The 24,023-nt window shown below is 41.6% G+C and overlaps 1 protein-coding gene across 8 annotated transcripts in view; it reads right to left on the bottom strand.

Moving 5' to 3' along the window:
• Positions 1 to 12,391: 12,391 nt before the first annotated feature.
• Positions 12,392 to 24,023, bottom strand: part of MECOM (MDS1 and EVI1 complex locus) — a 338,062-nt gene continuing 326,430 nt past the window's right edge. For 5 of the 8 annotated variants that reach the window (XM_065640072.1, XM_065640073.1, XM_065640079.1 and 2 more), the window contains 7 exons: positions 23,239 to 23,405; positions 21,804 to 21,881; positions 19,868 to 20,037; positions 18,624 to 18,768; positions 15,668 to 15,904; positions 14,934 to 15,120; positions 12,393 to 13,976 (listed from right to left, as the gene is read on the bottom strand). In XM_065640072.1, coding sequence (XP_065496144.1) covers positions 13,842 to 13,976; positions 14,934 to 15,120; positions 15,668 to 15,904; positions 18,624 to 18,768; positions 19,868 to 20,037; positions 21,804 to 21,881; positions 23,239 to 23,405 — 1,119 coding nt within the window. In that variant the 3' untranslated portion in view covers positions 12,393 to 13,841. Of the gene's footprint in view, positions 13,977 to 14,933; positions 15,121 to 15,667; positions 15,905 to 18,623; positions 18,769 to 19,867; positions 20,038 to 21,803; positions 21,882 to 23,238; positions 23,406 to 24,023 lie in introns of all 8 variants that reach the window. The other 3 variants (XM_065640074.1, XM_065640075.1, XM_065640078.1) reach the window with 2 other exon arrangements.

Genomic DNA, 24,023 nt, shown 5'->3' with positions numbered 1-24,023 from the left:
TACTGTTCTTTACTGCACACAAATATTTGAGTTGACAAAAAAGCACTGGTGAACAGACTACAGGGACTTCTGAACTTTAATCAACCACAAGCACTGGCAGGGTTCAGGAGTAATTTCCTAACTATGAATCACCTGCAGACAATGAATCACATACTGGAGAAGATTGCCAAATAAAACAAGCCGTCATGTATAGCTTGCATTGACTGGACTATGGAAAGGCCTTTGATTCACCTAGCTGAAAGAGAAGCTGTGATGAAAGCACTGAAATAAAGGCATAAAAGAATGTAGGAATCCCAAACCACATCTGCTAGCAGTGAATGGCGACATTGAAGTTCGACAAGGAAGATAAAAGAAAGCGAGACTAAGCAAAATAGCAGGCGAGGAGACACTATCTTACTGGAAAAGACTTGCCCGGAGAAGAACTTCACAAAGCATTTCTGGGAAGAAGACCTTAGTTTAACTTCAACCATATGTGCAAGCTCAGATTTCGACTGCGATGGAGCAGTTGTCTTTTCTGAAATAGCCAATGATCTCCGGGTGATTTTTAGGGGAACTGAAATGCGGGAATAGCAGGGAAGACAAATGGTAGGCGAAGGCTGAGGAGGGAAAATGTTCTCCCAGTAGTCAGTCTAGTGCTTGCTGAGGTGAACAGAAAGCATCTCCAGGGACTGCACAGACCAAACTCCTGCTGCTGAAGGAGAGGTGTTAGTTTTCCAAGGGGCCAAGAGTTTGGGTGCTAATGAAAAAAAGGCAGCATCTTCTATAACAGTTTTCAGACACAGCGCTAGATAAAAGGATACTGAAATACGAGGAGAAACCGAAACTTCCTGGAGACTGTAAAGAATCACACAGAAGAGTAAGTCCTACCACAAGGAAAATAAATAGAAGAAGGAATAAAATTTACTTTTTTAATATTTTATTTCTTATGAGAGGTATTTGGCTGTGCTTTCCCAAGCAGCGAGACAATAGCTGGTAAAGCAATGACAGTGGAAGCAAAAAAAAGCCCTGCAATTATCAAGATTTTGATGATTCCCCTCCGTTTGTGCCAGTACTCAATAAACCCTCAAATTGCATGCTGTAGCAGGAGAGCGAATTTACTGCAGCCAAAATCATATAAGTGCAATGAATCAAGACAGCCTTTCCACACTGCTCAGGTCTGGCTCATGTATAATGCTCTGCACACTAATGTGTACTTTATTTCTTATACTTGGCATAACTGGGGAAAAAAAAAAAAGGCAAAGTGGAGTTTCGAAATTGCTGTAGTAGCTACCAGCTAAGGAAGAGAAACTTGCTGCCAGCACAAGGAGGTCATCACTGGTACCTCTGCCCAGCAAGACCTGGTTTAGCTCCTGCTTGTATCTTGGCTGCTCAAACAGGCAACAATAAGGTAAAAATCTGAATTTGCTCCCCAACAGCAGCCCAGCAAGGAGCTGCGGTAGCCCAGTGATTGTGTACTGGGTTGTAAAGAGTCCCAATAACATTTAGAAATCCTCTTACAGAGGACTTTGCAGTCACCCAGAGTTATTTCCAGTTGGCGATGGGCCCTTTTCTTTAATTTGTTTTGAAGAAAGTCTGGTCTGAGCTGGAGCAGGGACCGTGAGCACTTCCCGGAGCAGCCACGAGAGAGCAGCCGGCAATTAGGGCTGGGAGGGCTTTGCGCTGCTCTGCAAAGGAAAATAAATCACCGACAAAGTTAAGAGAAATCCTTCGCAGGATTCCCTCCTCGCTTTATGCTCCTTAAACAAAATCGGAGTCAAGAATGCAAGCCAGGGTTAACTAAACCCTCACTGCTTCTTTTGAGTGGCAAGTTGCTGCGAGGTTTAGCTGTGGATTAGTAAATCAGGGCGGTAGCTGTGAAATATTGCCCTGGTGCAGGGAAGTTTGTCCCCCGGCTTATGATATTCTTGTTCAAAGGCAAAGGCTGCCTAATGACTGCTGGCAATGTTGACAGCCGTTTAGCAGCGGCTGTCTCTTTACCTACGTTGTTCGTTTTCCTGTGTGCTGAATAATACTCAGGCATGGGCTGATCAAAGAGCCTGCCCGGGAAATGCAGCTGAAATAAGTTTTCCACACTTTATTTCTCACATGTTAGATACATTGAGACAGACAAGCAATGTCGTGTGCAGACAAGGAGGGGGTCTGCGGGGAGGCAGGGGCAGCCCGTCCATCGCCCATCGCCCGGGCACGGTCCTGATGCTCCTGCAGGGAACCACAGCACCCCCAGCAGACATTAAACCTCAGGTAAAGTGCTGTCTTTGTTTTCAAAGATTTCATGCCAATTTTTTACTCTAAGGCTTGGGATGAGCTGTAAAAAGAAGATACAAATATAATAAGTATTGGAAGATCATTTGCATAGAGGCTTTGTGTTCCTGGACACTACTTTCGAACATGCCAGATAGTATTTAAAAAAAAAAAAAAAAAGGCAGAAATCTCTGCTCCTAAAGCATGTGAATCATGTCGTTCATGAGGTCCATGTTTATGGGGTGGTCACTGGGGTACATATTTTCACAGGCACGTGAGAGCAGCTCTCAGGCTGCAGCGTGGGTCCGGGGCAGCGTGCCCGACGGAGAGCCGTGATCTCCTGGGTTTGATCCCGTCCCACGGCCAGAGGTGACTTCCACACCTCCAGAAGTGTGTCCCAGCTGTGCTGCGGTGACTTGGGATCGGTGTCCCCCCGGACGCCCTGCGTGGCTCAGTAAATACCCTCAGCAAAAGTGCTTCGGCTCTTTGGTTTCAGCTGTGCAAGTTTCTCTGAGTCAGGGCTCCATTCCCTGGGGGAGGGACTTTTTTTGCTCTTTCTTTTTCAAGCTTTCAGTTGGGAGGAAGAGGGAGAAAGTACGTACAGCCGAAGAGTTTTAAAGGGAATTTGGTGCTTTGTCCCACATTCTCAAAGCCACCCAGCTCCCATTGAGGAGCCTCTGGCTACATCAGCCCAGCTCCCTGGTACTGTCGAGTTGGAGCCTTTCAACAGGGAACAGGGGAAAAAAAAAAAAAAAATTAAAAAACCAACAAAGTAATTAAACACCCATACAGCCCTGTGTGCTTTTTTTGTATTGAGCTGCCCCTTGCAGAGACTCTCTGGCTCCAGCCATTCAATCGGTTTCCTATGACTTGACTTCAAACCCAACCAACAACAACGACGACCAGCTCGGCCACACGTTTGCCTGTGCTGACCCCGATGCAGGACTCACACACCCCACCCAGGCTCAGGACCATGGACCCCCTCACCTTTCACCCAGCGGTGATTTGAAAGCATCTCCTTATTCCCAGGGTAAATCACAGCCATTGTGGTTGCCGCCGTCCCTTTGGTGAGCAATAAACTAAGTCCAAATTGCTGAAGTATATATACAATTATACGCAATACCTATATATAAGTGCTTGTTGTTACATGCAATACTTTTATATAAGTTTTGTAAATATATAAAATCAGGGAGGAGTGAAAAAGAGCCACGTCAAATCCAGGATTATTTGCAGTCCTGCCTTTGGGAGCATCAGCCTTTAATTCAGTTGATGCTTCCTTCAGGCTACTGCATGGAGTAATACCACTAATTAAGCCTATACTTAGAGAAAGGATAAGAAAATAAAATCTTGCTTAATACTTACTAAATACTTAATATCTAATACTTAATAAAAAGGTTTAAATATATTCAATTGGCAGAGATTGGGCGGTTGGTTCAACACCAGGTGCCACAAAGTGTACCAGAAGGTGCTTTGAAGGACTCCTGTGGTGTTCAGTGAGAAGGGAAAAAAATCTCCAAGTGAAGTACATAATGGGTCTATTTCTCTAAATAAATTTAGTGTGGTGATGCCGCAGGGAAAGCTGTGCCAGGCAGCCAGCACTCAAGTCAGGTTTTCACAATGTTTTCTCACTCCGGTCATTTGATCATCCTAAAATGTTTTCAGAAGTTAAAATTATTCCCTCTGATATATCTTGTACCCAGTAAATGCTGTTTATATCGATGGCAAACAAATCTTAACTGAATCTATACAACTGATGTCTAAGTTCAGCGAACAAAAATAATCATTGCAAAAAGTGTTTAAGGTGAAACCAAGCTAGGATTGCAAAGGGTTGGTGGAAAACGTATTTTGATGGTGTGGGCTGACAGTCAGGCTGTTAAAGACACCTTCTGGATCTGTTTCAGGAATTGCTTATTAACCACTTCAATAATAAACAAAGAGATTAAAAGCATGTAATAAAAGAAAATCCAGTGGATATTTCACTCGATATCCTCAAGCACGACACATTTATTTCATTCAAAACTTCTCTCTGTTGACTCTGTAACGCGATTCAATGTTTACTTCAGTTAATGATTTTTAGGGATCTTTCATTGGCCTTATAATGCTATAAACGCAGTGGAGATTTGTGCGACATATAGGAGTTCGGTTTGCTTTTGAAATGTAAACAATATCAAAGGAATTTACGTTATTATTTAATCTTCACCAACCTGTTTCTAGATGGCCATACACACCAAAAGTGCTGTACGATGAATGTAATTAATGACATGTAGTTATGGGCCTGATGCTGCAAAGCCAGTGAAATATTTTACTCCCATATGTGGCTTCATTTGTCCACTTTGGTGTCGAGAACAGCCCCAAAGGTGGGTGCTGCTCCTGGAGGGTGATGAGCAATTAATTACTTTCAGGGCTCCTCTGTAGTAGACACTACTAAGTGGTTACTAGCTCAACCTCTAAAGTATGGGTTTAGCAGTAAATAAGCCTATTTCAGCTTTGCTTTTGAAGGAAATGTCATGATGTATTTAGTGCTTAATTGCATTTTAACTCTTTCTTACAGTCATGTTAAGATGGAGACTCTGGAGAACTCACCCAACCCTGCGGAGTCCAAAGGCTTAACCAGAAACTGTTGGTCCTTAAAAAGGTTCTCATTTCTTCTCTGAGCTAAAAATCACTTCTCACGACTCAAATTCGAAGTAAGTGAATAAAATGCAAAGGTAAGTAGTTCTTCCTTCTGTCTTAAGAAAATAAGTTAGAGTGCGTCCTTGCAGTTTGCAGATACTAAACGCTTCCAGGATTGTTTTAAGATACAATTGTTAGGCATGTTTAAAAAAGAAATAAAAGATCTTTCAAGAGCTCGTTTCCCAGAACATTACCAGCCAACAGCTCTAATGGGCTCACACCACACAGCAATTGTTGACTAATACTATGTGCTTTGAGGAAAAAAAAAAAAAAAGGAGAAACAAACTGTTATATGTTTTTTGTTGAGATATATTTAGAGAGCTTTCTTATTGTTAAGAGCTTTAGGAACAATAATCGGTGGTATGTCATTCTAGTATTGTTAGCAAAGTCCTTTCTATTGAATTTTCAAGATGTTGTAAAGTGAGATTATGTGAGTAGCACCTCTGGACACTTTTTCCCATCATTGTGTTGGTATCAATCGCTGACTTCCACTGTTTCTCCTGGTATTAAATGAAAATGTTGTTTCCCACTACGCTGATTGGAGGCTGTATAATGCATGACATAACTGATAACCCTACTGAGATTACACATTGTAGGATTCGAACTGCACGAGAAATTTGGACAACAAAGTAGGTGGCCACTTGGACTGGGAGACAAAGTTTAAAAGAAAATGTACTGGGGTCATTGTTTCAGCTGAAATGATGAAACATCATAATGGATAATTTATGAGACTGGTTCCTCAGGTTTGGAAAAAAATGCTGTGGGATTTCTGTGTTGTTTTTTGTTTGGGGGTTTGTTTGTTTGTTTGGGTTTTTTAGGGGTTTTTTTGGTTTTTTTAGGGTTTTTTTCTTATTTTTCTGTGTAGACAGTAGCTAGAATTTATTTTCCAGGGACAAAGTATTGCCCTGAGACACCCCTGGCAGAGCTGTATTAGAGCAGAAACCTACACTCTGATGAGAATCCTGACATTTTCCAAAGAGGAAATATTAAAAATTCAGTGGCAGAGTGGAGGAGGAGGAAGTTGTGCTTTGGAACTAGTGGTGAGCTGAGAAAGCCAGATTTTTTTGACTCTATAATAAAAAAAAAAAAAGTGAAAATAATGAGAGGCTTTGAGCTAGCTTCTGTGTTACACACACCACCAGTATCTGAGCAACATAAAGAGCAAAGTAGGGAGTTCCCTTATAGAAGTTTGTGGCTGGTGCCATTTCCATTACACCGTGGCAGGTTGTTCTGGTTTTTGCACTTGTGCTTCAGAGGGGATTTTTCTAGAGGGATGACCGAGCTGGTCCGACACCTCTGTGCCATCCTGCTGGTTACCCATGCATTCCTCTTCTCCCCCAGCACCAAGCCAAATTTAAGCTGGTTCAGGATACTTGTTGGGGTTTTTAGGGGGGAATTTACCACCATCTCTGGTCCTGCTCTCCTTATTTCTTCACACAGTGACTTTCCTTCCAGCTTTGTTCCTTCCTAAGCTAGCAGAGGGTGGCATGTGCAGAGCTTGGCTTATGACTGACACAAGAGGGAAGGAGAGGTCACCGTGGCTTCCCCCTCTCTGTCCTTCCTTAGAAGAAAAACATGGGAAAAATCCGGTTACCAGTCATGCTCCTGCATCTCAGCATCTCTCAGCCTGGTCTGTACGCTCAGCTGAGACAGGGACAAATTCAGACCCCATTCTGGCATTCCTCAGCTGACGGGGTGTTAGGTCCAAAAAGTAGTTCTTGATCTCCCATTCAAAGTTTTTATGGACGAGTGTAAAGCTGGCATGAATCGCTCCATTCAGTGGTTAAGATTTTAATAGCTCTTAAGTAATAAAAACAGCAGAGCTGCGTCCAAAAAGAGTACCAGGGAATCAAGTCTAAATGTAATATAGGTCTTTACTTCGTTACAGTGGATTGCAAGGTGTTTTGTGGCTTGTGGTTACGCAGAGCAGAGGGTCTGTGGATCCTTCTGAACTAAATCTTTATTACACAGTCGTGATTGCAGCTAACTGCACGTATCTGGGAGTTTCCTCCTGAGAAAGGGTAGGCACGTGTCAGCATGCAGGGACTTCATGTTGGTCCGAGTGTGACAAAGATTTTCCTTCTTTAAGGCATGAGCCAGCAGAGGCTGGGTGCTAGAAAAGCTTGCTGGCTTTGCTCAGATTACAAATTAATTCAAGAGAAGACACACCAGCAAATGGGTGCCCAACAGACCTAGCAGCAAGAGCAGGAAAGGGACAGACTTTTTAGCAGGACCTGTTGTGGCAGGATGAGAGGTAATGGTTTTAAACTAAAAGAGGGGAGATTCAGATTAGAGATAAGAAATTTTTTACAACAAGGGCGGTGAAACACTGGTCCAGGTTGCTCAGAGAGGTGGTGGCTGAACCATCCCTGGAGACATCCCAGGCCAGGCTGGACGGGGCTCTGAGCAACCTGAGCTGGTGCAGATGTCCCTGCCCATGGCAGGGGGGGCACTGGATGAGCTTTGGAGGTCCCTTCAACCCAAACTATTCTATGATTCTATGAAAGAGCTGGTTACAGTAAAACACCCAGTTCCATAATTAGGATGATCTAAATCGTTCCAATGTTTGTAAGAATCAGTTTTGAATGAAGGTTGTTAGTACCTGTCTGCCAACGTTTCGCTTTCATTTGCATCATGGATGCGGAGTCTGTTGTGGGGATTTTCCCACTGAAAGTCAGGAAGGGTTGAATGCTTAAATTCATCTCCACATAGCAGCTCATACCTTTTTTTTTTTTTTTTTTTCCTTCTCTATTCTAGTGTATTAACACTTTGATGTAAGAAAAAGTCTTTATTTTCGGAGTGGCAAAAGACCTGTGGATGAGACAAGAGAGCACCTTTGGAGGATGCTGATGCTGCAGCTTGCGTTACATGGGTGGAAGATGCAGCTCACCTCCTTTATCTCCCGTGATGGCAACTTGAATGCAGGAAGCCACACGGTGAGCTGCTGGCTGAGCACCCTGAGCTGTCTTGTCCACTGCTGTTAAACGCTTTCACTCCAATTGCTAACTTTTTCCAGGCGCTTTTCTAGAAGAGGCTTCTCTGCTGGTCGCCCTGGGGAAGAGAGACTGGCTGATGTGAGGGTGGGCTCTGGCCTGGACAAAGGGGCTGCTTTGCTAAATGACCGTGTTACACCACTGCATAGCTCAACCCAATTAGCGTGGGGCTGCCTGGACCTTAATTGGGCTTGACACGCGCCTGTTGAAAGAGATTCCCCAGGAATTAAAGTGCTACTTCTCTAGTTTGAGTTGGCTGGCGAGGCGAAACATGACACGATTTTTGAGAATTTTCTGCGCTTACCATGAAACAAATATGCCACAGGTATCAAGCAGGCTTTGTTTTGGGGCTATAATCATATTACAAATTGAACACTTCCACATGTGCCTGCTGGCACATCTACCCTTGGCTATCTCACATGTATCTGCCCCAAGGTACAGATGCTGAGGTCTTGACATAGCATAATATAGATCTAAATATATTTTCCAGATTGCCTTAGCACATGTTAATGAAAATGAGGAGTACAGGCCTGAAAGAAGCAGCTGTTTAAAATTTTCTTCAATCCCAGAAAATCAACTTCTTAATTACTGATAATTTAAGCATCAAAATGACCACTAAGCCTCTTCTCCCCCTAGACCCTACCAAGCTGGGAGGCCTGCCTTAACACTCCCAGGCAAAACTTTTTCCTAGAAGTGTAGCATTTCATCAAATTTCTTTAGCCTTTCTGGAATTAATTAGTATTAAAATAAAGCAGGAAAAAGGAGGGTGCCTTCTGGAGGTGTCTTCTTTCAGACCCTCCACTCAGACAGCTGGAGCAGATACTGCTAAAGCTCCTCTCCAGCAAGTTATACAAGACTATTTTTATATTTCTACAGAATCTTTCAGAGTAAAGGTACCTAAACTTCCCCAAATGTATTCATAGATATAAATAGCATCAATTTCCATTAAAATATGGATATTCCTGGATCAAAAAAGGAGACTCTACTTCCAGCACACAGCAGCAAAGGATTTTGTGTTCAGTCTGGTTTATGGTCATATCGAGGAGGTAACTTGTCCTAAACAAAATTTAGGCAGTACTTTTGGGAAAAAGGCTCCAGTCTTGCAAGAAATACCATGAGTTCCAAAATCACAGTGTGACAGTGGGGCATCTCTTCAGGGAATATTTCAGTGTTAGTCTGATTAAACTCTCAGTTCTGGGAAAATAGTAAGTTTTGCTGAAAATGTTTTTTCTCTAGCAAGAATTGAATCTGAGTTGGGGAAAAGAAAAAAAAATACGTTTTTTTTAAACTTTTTATTTGATGTTCTTCTCTTCAATCTCTCCCCAGATTTCATTAAGTGACTCTGAATTGGAAAGCTGATCTTTTCCTAAAGCTGGCACCATATCCTGTATTGAAACAAAAGAAGAATTAACCAGGCTATTGGAAGTCAAGACTAGGTATGCTCAAAAACCTACATAGCCTTTCAATGGGATGGGAAAAAGGATGGTTTTGGCCAGGCTGCAGAACACATTTTTCTTGTAACCAGAGTCCTGGCAAGGTATGTGGTCTTTGACATGGAGAAAGGGTCTTCTGTTTGGTGCTGGATGCCTTTGTTTTGTTTAAATCATTACTGGAAGCACCTTTAAAATGAACTAGCTTTTCCATGCCACTATATGACTGACCAGCAAAACCACAAGTGAGACTTAATATAGCTGGAAGGCAGCAGAGTGCAGCAAACCCATCCAGCATTTTGCAGCAATTCTCTGTACGTCTGAGCAAGAGAGACCTGACAGAAAATTTTTAAAGTTCAAGACATGCACGGAGTGATGGGCCAAACTGAATTGCTGAGCAAAAGCAGCCTCACAAACATTTTTAGAGCAACTTCCACTCCCATTACTCTGCAAATGTGGCTATTAACTCAGTAAAACAACAGGGCTGACAAGGGAACGGTGACTTGGACCCGCAGTGGTATTGAGGATCAAGGCCAAGGTGAAATATTGATTAATCATCTTGTCATACTGCTGCTTTGTTAGATTCTGTAGATAGGAACTGAGGTGGTAATATGCAGCTCCTTTGTGTAGTAAGGCTGCTGTATCACATGGGAATGATTTGTTGACTTATGGAAAACTACTACAGTGAGGTGAACAGTAGGATGATGCTGAAATAAACCGAAGGTTTTTTTTGGAAAAAGTATTGAATTTTCTTTTTCTAAAAAACAACAAAAAAAAAATCGTTGTGGCAGAAAGCCAGAAACATCGGTCCTCATGTAGCACTCTGTTTGCGTCTGAACAAGTGCATCTGTGTGGTCCATCAAGGACGGTATGACACAAACACAAAAATTATCCAGTTTTCTTTGTTCATTTGGGGAATGAGATGGCTAATCAAATCTGGGTTTGTTTTTCAGCTATTTTGCTGTGTGAATACCTTTACCATTGAGAAAACACAATGAAAATCAAGGTCATGGTAAGGCATCTACACCAAGTTGAAGGACCCCTTGTGTTGTTCCCACCTCTGCTCATTGCACCCCATATGCAGTGCCACTGGGTGGGCTACTTTGAGATGAAAATACAAAGCTCAAGGCTCTGAACAGAAACCTCTGCCCAGGGATTTGATGAGATGGTGTTAACCACTCCCCAATGGTCAACAGACCTGGTTATGTGCAGGTTAAACTAACCCTACAGCTCAGCTCAAGGAGTACTTTCCCTGACAGTTATATGATGGGAGTGTGCTACCATAACCCAGAGCATTAAACCCAGGAGAAACTGTCCCACCCTTTCTCCATCTCCAAAAACCCCTTTCATCTAGGGCAGGTGAGAGCAGAGCTGATAAGAACTGTCATTGCATCAAATTAAAGGGGAAAATGATCTGGAAAGTTGTTTGCAGATAAAACTTGACTTGATTAATCTATTTGTTCTCTTTATTTGGCACAAACATAAAACCAAGTTTCACGGTGACTTTAACTGCACTAAAAATAATAGCCTATTTATGCAATTAGCTGCGTGTACCTGCCCATTGGCTCAGGCCATTGAAGGACGTACAAGAACATGCACATGGGGGTTTTTTTGTTGTTTTGTTTTCGTTGTTGTTTTCTCTTCCAGGTGTGGTTTAGGTTTCCTGCATGAAAAACCACCATCCTGTAGGTCTCAACTTGTCATCAACCTGTGCACGAGGCTCAGGAGCTGTAAGTGCAAACCGAAGGCAGCCCATGCCTGTCCTCTCTGGGTCTGCTACAATGCGATGGTTATAAAACAAGTCAAACCGTACCTGGGCTAAAGACAAGAATGACACATTTGAGGTGTTTTGCAATGTAACTTAAGGATCTGTTGAGCTACGAGAGTTCTTAGTGTACTGAAACAGTGCTGGTGAGCACACCTTGCCAAGGCCTCCGTTTTAGGAGGTACTTTTGGGTTCGGTGGAGCCACATTTAACCAAACCTTCTGCAAATGATATTCCATTAATGTGCCTTTCCCACTGGCACAGCGCTGCATTGAATACACAGTTTGGTACTAATTGCCCTGGGTTACTGATTCCCAGCACTTCACTCCCTCGTTGCTTGCTCATGCCAGCACATTTGCATCTGGTGATAGCAATCCTTGCTCCCACTGCAAAAAAAAGACCCCACAGTTTGCCACGTTCACTCTTTCGAGTCACTTAAATGTGAAGGACAGCTTTGTGCAGTAGCTGCAAAGATCAAGCTCGGCCGGGGACAGCAGGCAGGGACATCCCCATGGTCCCCTTTGGAACTCACTTCTGTCTCTGCAGATAGGAAGAGCAGGAAAATGTGCATTTCCTGGGCCAAAGCTGGCTTTTCCTGGACATCCCACCACCTACCGCTCAGAAGAAGTGGCATTTTGGACCTGATTTCAAAGAGAACACTCAAACTAAAACATTCTTTTTTTTTTTTTTTCTTTTTTTTCTTTCAGACCCTGATGGCTCATTTCATGCAGTTGCAGGCCAATTCAGCTTCTCAGCTGCGGATTTTTATCATTTCCGTGAGTCGATGTTCTGCCATTAGCCAGCCAAGCTGCTGCTTTCCCATGTTGTCCCCACAAGCTGCAGGCGGGGACGTCACCAGCTCAAGGCTCCATACCAACATTTGAAGGTGACCTTGCACCAATCCCTCCTGTCAAATGAGTGCAATATTTCTCTTTTCCAAAGTAGTGTTCTGAAGCTTAAAGGACGGATATAAAACCCTCCAACGGTGAAGTGAGAGACTCTGGATTGGGTCCTAAATTGCACAATCAAGTCCAAGATGTTTTGCAGTGCCCCGTCCCCTGGTTACCCATGTCCTCATGGTCTTTGCTTCCCAGACTGCGAACAAAATGAAACGTTCTTGCCCTGAGCAAGGCAAAACCAAGACAATAAGGAAAAAGATCCCTTCAGTTTTGTAGTCCTTTATTTTCTTTTTTTAAGTTGATCCTCCCATAGTAATGTACTGAAATGCGTAACAGTTACATTGTACAAAGCATTTAAAGAAAGTACCTCAACTTGCCGATTATTTCAAAATGAGATTATAAACAAAAGGAAAAATAAATCTGGTCCCTCACTAACGGCCAAAAAAAAAAAAAACCCAAAAATAACTGAATACCTTCCTTTATTTATTTATTTTTTTAAACATAAATTTGGAACACTTCATCTTACAAATAGGATTAACATGAACATAACATCACACAAGCTCGCAGACAACCAGCATAAAATATTGGGTACAGTTTTTTAATCAGAAGAATCATGCTTTCATGAGGAAATTATATCTGTTTATACAATTGAATCAATTTACTGTATTACAAAAAAAAAAAACAACAAAAAAACAACCAAAACCAAACCTAAAAGTCGCATCTATTAGTTATTTAGTTCATTAAAAGGCAAAAATAAAATAAAAGAGGAATGTAAGAAATTTTCAAACACTGTTTTGCACTCCCATATACACAGATCAGTTCACCTCACTTTTTCTTGAAGTACATGGGTGCCTGACATCATAACGCAGTGGGGGACTGGAGCAGTGCTGTTTGTTACAGGAACAGTGCTATTTTAATCAACAAACAATCGTTTGCCAACAAATAAATACATGGTACACACAACACAAAGAAGAAATCAGAGGGTAGGGGGGGAAAGGAAACAATACAACAAAATAGTGACATGATTGTCGAAAATTAAAAATCTCCTTACAACGATTTGAACTAGTGGTGCTGTCGAAGAACGCGGTGCTTTCACGGAATTATCTGGATGATTTAGCTTCTTGGAGTAGTGAACATTCATAGTTTACAATATACACAAGCCTCTTCTGTATTGTTTCTCAGAGTTCTTTTTTTGTCTTTTTTTTTTCTCTTTTTTTCTTTTTTTTTTTTTTTTTTTTTAACAATGCAGTTGAGAAGGCAAAAGAATTACGGAGAAAACAAAATATTCCCTGCTACTTCTTTCTACATTTACGATGGATAGTGTGCATTTGATAAAACTATTATCTTTCTTTGAAGGGCTAAAATGCATAAAGCTTTAATGAAGAGATTTGTACATAAAAGCAACTGTTCCCAATCCTGTGTCAAACTATCTTATACAAAAAGAAAATCAATTGAGTTCCTACTTTAAAGGAGTGCCCATGTGTGTATCAATGCAGTCTTAACCCTTTTGCCCCTGCCCCTCAAAGCCGGGTGAACTGGAAGACACTTTTTCCCGGCCCCGGTTTACATAATCCACTGAAATGCATTTATTTATTTCATTTTTTTTAAGTCGCATTGATCCTCCAGAAGTCAGCAGCTGCCTTTGCTGTGCAAAACAAAATCTTGAGAATAAATAGTTTCTTTCTTTTTAAAATTATTCAGTTTAAGGTCACTGGACTTTAAATGAGTGACCCTGCAGATTTATAAGGCATTCTGCTCAGCAGTCTTTTAAATAGTCATATATGAAAGAGCCATGCTACTGGTTTGGACTTGGTCCCATTCTCGGTAAGACTTCACAATGTCATACGTGACTGATGGATTGAATGGCGCTGGATTCTGCCGCGGCTCTCGCCATACTGTGCCACATATTGGGAGAGTTGTGGGATGCGGAATGAAGGGAGTCCTTGTCGGAGAGAGAGAGCATCATCGCATACGCCTGGACGGGGAGAGAAGAAGGACAGGGAGGTCACGATCCCCTGGTGCGGATCTGAGCTTGGACCCGTGCCACCGCTGCGCGGCTGGGGCATCGTTTAGGCTACAACCGCTATTCTCAACTTCTTTAAAAAAAAAAAAAAAAAATCAAAACGCATTAGGTAAAAACCACTGTCAACCTTTTCACTGCCACTTTCGACTCACTAATAGTAATAATAATTTCTGCTTTCATCTGGCTTCACACAGCTCTGAGAAACCTTTGATAGTAGACAAGGGCCCAGAGTCTCCTTTGCCTTCAGATTTTTGGCACAGGAGGCTCTTTTTTTTTTCAAGAGCCTGAGGAATTATCCCTTTGGCTGGTACTCTATTTCACCAAATACCGCAGTCTCTTTTGTTGACCCTTTCTACAGGCACATTCTACAGTTTTGAAAAAAGGAATCTTTTAAAGGGGCTAAAAAGATCCATTTTAACTAACATTAAAAAAAAAAAAATCAAGAAATAGCACTAGGATATCAGTCTAATTATTGCTGTTTTTAAAACATGCTGGGGACCTCAAGGTGGTAACATACAACAGACTTAAAAAAAAATACCAGAAGTCAAGGCAGCCAGAAGATTGAGTCACATCCTTGCAAGGCTGCGCCTAAACTCCACAGCATCAGTGTGACTGCGCTGGCTGTCTGAGAGGAGAGTGGGACTAGATCTTATCGTGGCATTTCTGCGAGTGGCAGACTGGAACAAAAATAGCAAAAACGTAAGAAAATCCTCCATTATCAGGGACCAGAGCACCCACCGTGTCTCCCGGGTGCAGTAGGAGCACAGGTGGAGGTCGGGGCAGGCTGAGGTTTGTGGATGTGGAGCTCAGCCCTGCCTGATGAAGCTGAAATGACCTGGCTTGCCACACACTAACACTTTAATCCTTTGCGTATTTGGTGACAACATTTTAACTGAGTTAAGCTTTTACCTGGGATTTGGATTTCCTGTACAACGGTTGTTTTAGGTCCTCTGGCAGCTGGGAAGTGTTGAAAGCTGCCAATTCAGCTTCACTATATTGATTTTCTTCCATTTTCCTCATTTTGAGGCTATCTGTGAAGTGCCTTATGTGGTCCAAAGCCGAAAGTCCAGTCTTATTATATTCTTCCTCTTTATACCTACAAAAACACCATGGAGGTTTTTAATGTCAATTAAACGATCCTCTCTGCATTCCCTCATCCTCCTAGATTTACATATCTGAGCAATTTCTGGTTTTTATACTTATAAACCACCTTGCCCTGTGGAACGATGATCCTGAAATAAAAGAAATACCCCTTTTCTAAAGAGGAGAGGGTGGGCAATGGGAGCAGGGGGAGGTTGCCTCGCTCCTGCTGTCTCTACAACCTTTCACAAGACCATTACCTGAGATCCAGGTTGGTTTAAGGAGCAGATAAGGTCTCTCCCACAAACGTTTCCTGTCTCACCCAGAACCTGACAATAACTCCCCAAACACAGTTATTTTTCCTCTTAAGGGCTATAGGTTGCACAAAGAGGCTGAAAACAGAGCTGGTATTGACCTAAACACAGACCTATGTTGCTATCGTAACTGGGAAGCTGGCTACTTCGGACCAGTTCCCACGGCACACAGTTTGGTGTTGGCACTCTTGTATGGTTTATTGTTTTTATTTCACGGATCGGGTGCACCAATACCCGGAAGGAACCAACCTGCCAGGGGAAGATTTGCAGTTCATGTCCAAAGTACTCGTTTCCTCATAATCCTCCTCCGGGGTCCCCTCATGCATGTCGCTTGTAACAGGCTCTTTCACTGCTTTCCCTGCAATTTCGTTCTCTTCATCTTCTTCATCCATCATGACTTCATCTTCTGCCTCTTCATCATCCAGCAAATCTGAGTTCTGGCTGGCTACCATGGCTTTTTCATCCTTAAAGTGGCTGCCATTCATTCTGAAATTACCAAAACAAACCCAAGCAATAATCACAAATCAGTTACGAAAGCTCCTCATCAGCAGATTGTCAGAGGCAGATCTGGAAAGGATCTGTCCCAGTAGAATAAAATAATTTCTGTATTGTGTATCTTGTTCAGCTTCAGATGTTTAGGCAGTCTTGGAGAAAATTCCACTCAAAAATCAGTGGGACATTACAGTGCCATCAGCATGAGATTTTCCTGTTATCCTGGAAGCCTAAAACTACTGTTAAAGTGGAGTTATGTTCAGATATCCATTCCAAATTTTCTCACGCATTATTTCCTCTCATGTTTCCAATCATATACGTATTCTGGGCAAAACAACTCATTGACTTTTAACAGAAGGAGCCAAGAAACTCCAAAAACCAGATCCAGCATTTTCAAAAATGACATCCAATACTGCACTTATAGTTTTAAAGTCAAAATTACATGTATAATTAATTTTGCGTACTACCACTCATTTGGAAGCCATACTACTTCACTGAATGTGTGGATTACATACATGGGAACCTAAGGGATTTCAAATGAAGACCTGAAGAGTGGTCTTCATTATCACCTCCACGCTGAACTACATTATCCACTGATTTGAAGGGTAAGAAGTAATGAAAACAAAGGTCATATAGCATTTTAAGTGTATTTGTTCTTATTAAATGAGTAATTATAGCAATATGCACATGGAAAACCATTTGGACGACCCAATGTTCTCTTATGTTCTCTTTTACTTTCAGACAATGACTTACCTTAACTACTTCCTACAGGATTCTATCAAGGACATAATACCCACGCTCAAGTAGGGTCTCATTTGCTAATGGCCCCAACCCTGTAGGATTCCGAGCATCTGCAGGTAAGTCATGTCCTTCACATTAAATGAGAGTTATAAGAAATTCAGCACCCCTGTCGTGTCAACAAATGCATGACCAGAGGTACTGGTGGTGTGGAAGGGCTGCACTTGCTGGAGCCACAAAAATTCATGCTACCAGCGTATCTGCTCCACTGCGTTACGTAGCACGGAGGCCTTGATTCATCTATTGTTCTCATTGTGCAAAAGGTCCTTACTCTTCCAGGAATACAGTTATAAAAATGGAAACTTTATTGTCTGCCCGCAGTTTGCTTTAGACTCTGCGTGCTTCAAACTGTGTGGGACAACATGGAATAAACCAAAAGTTTGAGCAAGATAAGGATGAGCCCTAGCAGCGCGTTTGGTATTAAGCGCTGGGCTTGTTGTTGTGACGGATATACGTTCTTACGGAGCGTACACAAGTGAAAGCTAGTTACTTATACAATAGCATCATTTTCCTAAACATAATCATTTCATCTGTTTTCTGGGCAAATTTTAGCTGATTGTCACGAGCTTAGTATTGCACTAAAAAAAAAACCTATAGGGAACGGTCTGTTTATATCACAGTATCAAAAAATCTGAAGCTGAGCAGAGTCAGGAGAGCTGAAGCAGCCACCCCCCTCTAAGATAATCAGAGCAATATCTCTTTATCATCTTTTATTTAAATAGGCAGAAATAAGAAATTGTGGAGCACTGTTTGGGCTGCCAACTTGCTTGTTATGCTCAATTGAGGCTGCTAGAAATAAAAAGGAGATGGACTACAACCAAAGTAACGAAAGCCATGCGATTAAGAAAACAGATTCTCTAATTATGCTTTCAAATGCAGCAATTTGCCAGGGATAAAATATCCATCAAGAGCAGTCTGAAGTGCCAAATCTAGAAAGGAAACACTGCAGAACCCAGCAACCTTTTCACTTTGCTGACTTCCTGTCGGACGACATGTTGAGACCAGATGTGCAAAGAAAAAATCCCAAGCCCTCATTGCCAATCAAGATGGAATGAAATTTGAATATGCATGTAATCACTTAATCCAATACTTTTGTGGAAATTGTGTTGTGTCCACCATTTTCATCCCTTCACAAAGGCATCTGGAAATTGAGGAGACAATGAAGTTTGTCACCAACTGTAAGAAATTTTCGATGCTGATCATATAATGCCAAATCAAAACCACAAATAATGCGTAGCCATTCTCAAAGAAATATGTGTAGTTGATATGCGTATCCATGCTACAGCCTTTTCTGCTTAGCTGTATTTTTATTAGCTGAGAATATTTAGAAGTGGTTTCTCTTCTGTTAGTTCAGAAGAATTGAAACACTCATATGCTCAATAAATCTTGGTAGGAAAAAGATGCAAGAGCACTGTGGGCTACCAACACCTACCCACTGCCTCACAGACTTTTTGCTAGTCAGCATCTTTCTTGGGACCGAGTTACTTACGGTGAAGGACTTTCAGTTAAAATCTTTAATTTGATCCATGAATTTAACTTAGTCTACTTTATTAAGGACACATTTAAATTGCATTTAAATCCTAAGGCTCTCTACATTTAGCCACAGGATGTAGAATTCACCTGTTCTGCTGTGACTGTAAAATGAGGGAATTTTTCAACAGGCTTAAATCAATGATGGGAACTTGAAACTAAGAGCTCTTGGTATAAGGAGAAATGTGTTCATACGTGGACCTTCTGTCCAGCATCTGTCACTGGGAATATACTCGTGCACAATGGGGAGGGAATCAACAAATTTCCTTTTGTAAGACAGTGAATGCTGTAGCGACCAGGTTGCTAAAATAACTCATCAAAAGTGAAAAGTCAGGTTTAATCTGGAAGAGTGACACCTTTTGAAGGCAGATCAGTCGCAACTCACCTCTCCTCTGAGTTTCGGGGGGACTGATTGTTGTGGTTGCTGTTTCCAATAAAATTCCTAATTTCTGTGAAGTAAGAGTCTTCCTTGTCATCTAGGATTGCCCCTGTGCTTTCCAGTTCTGAGTGAGGTGAAGATGTTGCAGTACCTTAAAGCAAAATAGAGGACTTCTGTCATTGCTCCTTCACATTTTCAACATTTAATTATTTAAATGAAGTTGCAGCTGAAACATTGGTTGAAATGGGTGAGACCCAGAAAAGTTGGTTATATGGAACCATCAGCTTTTGGCCATAAAACCAGTAATGAGAAAGGAAGTCTTATCCACGGGCAGAGGTGGTTTCAAGCCGAAACGACTGCTTGCATGCTGGGTGCTATTTCCATGGTTTATCATTGCTTTTGCCAAGCATCTATTTTGAGATCTCGCTCCTGTTCCCTTGCGACTTCAAGACTGTCAATCAATAACTGTGTTAGACCAATGGCTAAACTGAGCAAACGGAGCTTCATTTTAGCTAATAATGATGCAGATTTGCTTAAAATACAGAGCAATCATTGACAAAATAACCCAGGTTCATCAGCGCTGAGAGACCAATGACAGATGACTTTCTCTGAGCATCAGGGAAAAGATATGCACTGCATGTACCTGGTTATTTCCAGTGGAGCAAAACGTAGACTGAAAGGACTGCAGGCAGGGTTTTTATTAAACCCTGCAGATACCTAAACCAGACCAATGATACCTATTACCTGCTGCTGCCTTTGCTGCCATTGGGTGGTGACCGATTTGCCTTGGGGCTTGGGAGGCAACATTACCTCCATCATAGCCAATGCTTTTCAGCTCCTGACAGTGGGAATATTTTACAAGGTGCCAAAAAAATCTTTTAGAGTACTCCCTAAGACTCTAAATTTAGGACTCCTATTGAGAACCAAGTGGTCGCGGAGATGGGATTAAACCAACTTTCTCGGTCTGTTCTCAAAATTGGCTTTGGCTTAATTAAAACCAAAAGAAAAGACATCATCCAGTGGTATTAAGTTATACAAGGGTAGAGTTTGTGCTGGGATTTTCAAAGCACTTTAAATGTCAGCAGAGCTTAGGCACTTACATATTTTCCAAAAGCCCACTCATCGGAGCAGACAGCACAGAGCAATGTGTGCCTATTGACACTCTGGAGCGTTGAAAGGGAACGTGCTGTCCCTGTGTCTGAACACTGGCGGTACGTAGGACACACTGGGAAGGGAAAAAGCATACATACCAGACATATTCCCGTTCTCGTGCTTTTTTAGATGTCTGTCAAGATTGGTTTGTTGACCAAAACACCTGTCACACAAGTGACACTTGAATGGCTTCTCTTTATTGTGGATGTTACGGACGTGTCTCTGCAGGTTAGAAGATATGCTAAAGGATCTGTCGCAGTATTTGCATCTAAAAAAAAAAAAGAAAAAGTGGGTAGAAAAGTGTTTGTTAATAGCTGGAAATGTAAGATTTGTCCTAAGAGACAAGAAGAACCTTCTGGGTTCAGTCTCAGTTACCAACTGCAGTTCTTTGGCCCCTATTGAAGCAAAACCCTCCCTGAAATAAAGACAAGTTTTGCTTGCATAAGTGGAGAGCTGTGCTCTTGGAATGCAGTTGTCACTTCTACGGTGGGTTATTTAGCTGTAATTCACATTAGGATTTATATTTTAAATACTGCCTTTAGGAATAAGCATAATATTTCAGAGTTAATGGCGTCAAATTAGCTAGGGTAATTGATTCCCATGTTTTTAAAATTGTTGCATGCAAAGTTGGGAAGTTTGACAACAGTAGAGCAATAACTCTATTGTTTCATGTGCTGCCAATACAATACAATTAAACACTTTTGGAAAAAAAAACATGAAACAGATCTCTTCTAATGCTCAAATAAGGTAAAAAGGGGCTATTTCTTTTCCCATTCTAAATTATGCTGTGTGATTAAATCTTTTCTTGAGGAATTAGCTTGCTTGATTGCTAATCCCAGAGGAAATTTGGTTATCTTGCAAAACCCAGCAATAAACAATCCAAACCTTTAATACTGTGCCAATGTGAGTAGTTTAGTCTATCACTCTGGTACCAGAGGCATCAATTTTCATACTCTGTAGCGATTTGGAGTCCCTAAAGCCTTTACTGTATTGCTCTTTAAGCCATTACTAAGTCATAGTATAACTATTCCAAATTCTGTCTGGCACCTAGCCAACAGTCTTCACCACTTTAGTTTTTCAATCTTTTACTTCTCCCTTGCCTCTCTTACGCTTGTCAATGATGTCAATTTTTTTTTTAAGTGCTGAAATTGTCCATTTTACTACTAATTGCTTGTGGCTTTTATGTAGTGAACAGGTATAACATGCATCAAGAACTTCCTTCAATAAAATTAGATGTGAATCTTATTTCCTAAAGAGACTAAAGGAAAAAACAAAACAAAACAACACAACACAGCATATTGTTTCTTCACAAACAATGAGCTTACTCTGCTCTTTACAGCTCATAAAATACTGAAATTGGTGCGTTTGTTTTACTGGAACATGAACTGGCTTCTTTCCAGTTGATTTAAATTAGTCCTTCATTTTCAATAAGGTGAAGCTTCTGTACACGTTTCTGCATGAGACTGTCCTGGATACAATTTCACATACATATTCTTATCAACAAGACAGTACACCCAGATGGGTTTTGCTTAAACAGACCTCAGAAAAGATTCAGATTAGGCAGGAAACAAATAAACACACTAATGCCTTTGCAACCGGAACCTTTCAGAAATCAGATGATTGACAAAAACACCCAATTTTAGGCTGCAAATAACACCACAGAGCTCTTACGACAAAACATTCTTGCAAGGGAAAATATGACCATGAGCCCTATTGAAAATCACTTTGACCAAGCTGGTTCAGAAGTGCCAGCTACCCCATGAAGCAAAGGCAGGACTTGCGGATGGTGCCTGGTCGGCCGCCGAAACCAAAAGAATTTCACTAACTAGGACCAAAACCTTCCCCCGCCTCCACAGTTCCAATGCTGAATATCAGCATCAAATGCAAAAAGCCCAGTTTGAGACCAAAAAGCAATGGTGGGTCATCAGTGCTAAGGAGCGAGCACTGGAGCTGGCTGAGCAAGGCTGTGAACACTTTATTCGCTTGATTTATTCCCTTGACCACAGCACATAGAGGGGTAAAGGGTTGTGGTACCTATAGGGCTGCTCTCCAGTGTGCGTCCTCAAGTGACGTGTTAGGTTTGCAGATCTCGGGAAAATCTTGCCGCAGTATCTGTGGTAAGAAAACGTGTGATAAGACAATGGCTGCATCCCAATTCGAGCTGCAATGGATGTGTTGTCCAAATGAAATCATTAATATATGGTACTATTGGCGGTGCTTTAGTGTAACAACATTTCAATAAAAGCATTCAGCACATATAAATGATTGACATGCACACGCATATACAAGAATGGGACTGGAATTGCTGGCACCAACCAGATTTTCCTGTGCATAAGCAAGGGAGATATGAAAACAGACCAATTTTAATGATCACCCCAAATTTCTAAGCTCTCTAGGTGATTATCTGCCACATTCAGATTTGGAATGAAGGGAATCTGTTATTAAAGCCTTGGATTTCTGCTTCCATGTAAACAAATTTCAAACCTTTCAACCAATTCTACGTGCCAGCAGACGTGACATCATTCTGTGCATTGAATAGAATCAGAGCAGACAAGACTCAAAGACCTAATCCATCAAGGTATGTTTCTATAACAACATGTCTTGAAAGAAGGTGACATGTTTTCAAAAAGATCAGATAAACTGATGTGCCAGTGTCAAACACCTGCACATTCTGGAGATGATATAGAGACCTAAGTAATTCAATTTAAAAACCATTCTCCAAACTCGATAATATGTCACAGGAACAACAATGGCAAAAAAAAAATCGTGAGCCCTCCCCCTTCATTTAAGTAGCATATTAATATTCAGTTTATAATTGACCCAGTTCTATTAATGACATTCAGCCCATTTTTGCATGGAGACAAAGCACACACAGAGCTCTCTCAAGTGAATGAAGGTGGTGGTTGCTCCATGTGATGACTTTGAAGATTGCAGCCCTTCACTTTTAACATCCCATTTACTTTTTCAGCACGTGATGCGTAAGCCTTCAAACTACCCACGCAGCTAATTCTACTCTCCTCGACAAAGCTCCCATTCATTTTGGTTGCACGTTCAATGACTGTCTTCATTGTATTTTATTTTTAAGTCTGTACATGTAAGTCCTAATAAGTCATGTATTTTATCACTGATACCTTTGGATATTAAAACCAGAAGCCTGAGAAAAAACACATCTGTAGTTTACGATCAAAAAAATCAATAATGAAAGCACACTTGTGCATATGAAAGTAATGAGAAAATTTGGAAAAAAGAATTGTTTATAGAACAGTTTCCACCTCATTCATCAAACCAGTATGATACAGGGCAAACTCTTTGCTTAATAAGACCAGTAATTTCATAAATAAGAACCCCAAAGCAAAATGCTTTCACTGTTTCATTGGGCTCAATGAAGATCCATCATGGTTCCCACCAACCCTCCGAGCTGGGGGGTTTGGGGAGCCCAGGTGGGCAGTGCAGGGTGGTTTTGGGGTACCTGCAGGTGTATCGCTCCTTGCCCTTCCGCAGCAGCGTCTCGGGCAGGGCGCTGGGCGGTGCGCGGAAGTTGAACATGGACGGCACCGACTGGATCAGCTCGTTGGCCTCCGGTTTCAGGGCGCTAAAGCTCTCCAGTTTCTCGGCCATGTTTTCTATAGCTGACATCTGCAACAGAAGATGGCACAGAACCCGTCACGGTGAATACTGCTTCGGCTTTCCGCCCTCACTGGAAACCCGAAATACAAACCTACACTGCCATGGGCAGGTTAAAATAAACAAATTTTTAAAAAACACAAACGTAGAGTTGCAGTCACAAAAAATGACGGGGCACATTAGGCAAGGTGGTGGCCATGAGGTTGTCCCACTTGGATTAACACCCATCACTGGTACAGTGGGGTGCTGTGTGTTTGCAAGGCCAGCACACAGCAGAACTTCTTTCCTGATTGCTATCATGGAAAGCTGCTTCCATACAAAATCTAAATCAGCCAATGTTTATTTTGTTTTATTTTTAAGCCTCAACTTCTATAAAATTCCAGTTTATGCAGTGTGGGTGTGTGCCTATGAATCTGTGCATCCCACCTACTGAAACCTTTGGCCATTTTTGACCAGATCAACAGGAAAAAAATAGGGATCCCAACAATAAATGAATTGCTATAGGGTTGGGGGGGGTTGTTTGTTTATTTGTTTTTACTTATTTTTTAAAGGACTAACAGAGGACAAATATTGCAGAAGATGCCTCATGAACACTCTAGCTCAACCAAGGGCTGCAACAAGCCAGATCCA

The sequence above is a fragment of the Caloenas nicobarica genome, chromosome 8 (assembly GCF_036013445.1).
Source record: "Caloenas nicobarica isolate bCalNic1 chromosome 8, bCalNic1.hap1, whole genome shotgun sequence".
Classification (NCBI taxonomy): Eukaryota; Metazoa; Chordata; class Aves; order Columbiformes; family Columbidae; genus Caloenas; species Caloenas nicobarica.
The sequence above is the reverse complement of the archived record's forward strand: the minus strand, read 5'-3'. Positions and strand labels throughout refer to the sequence as shown.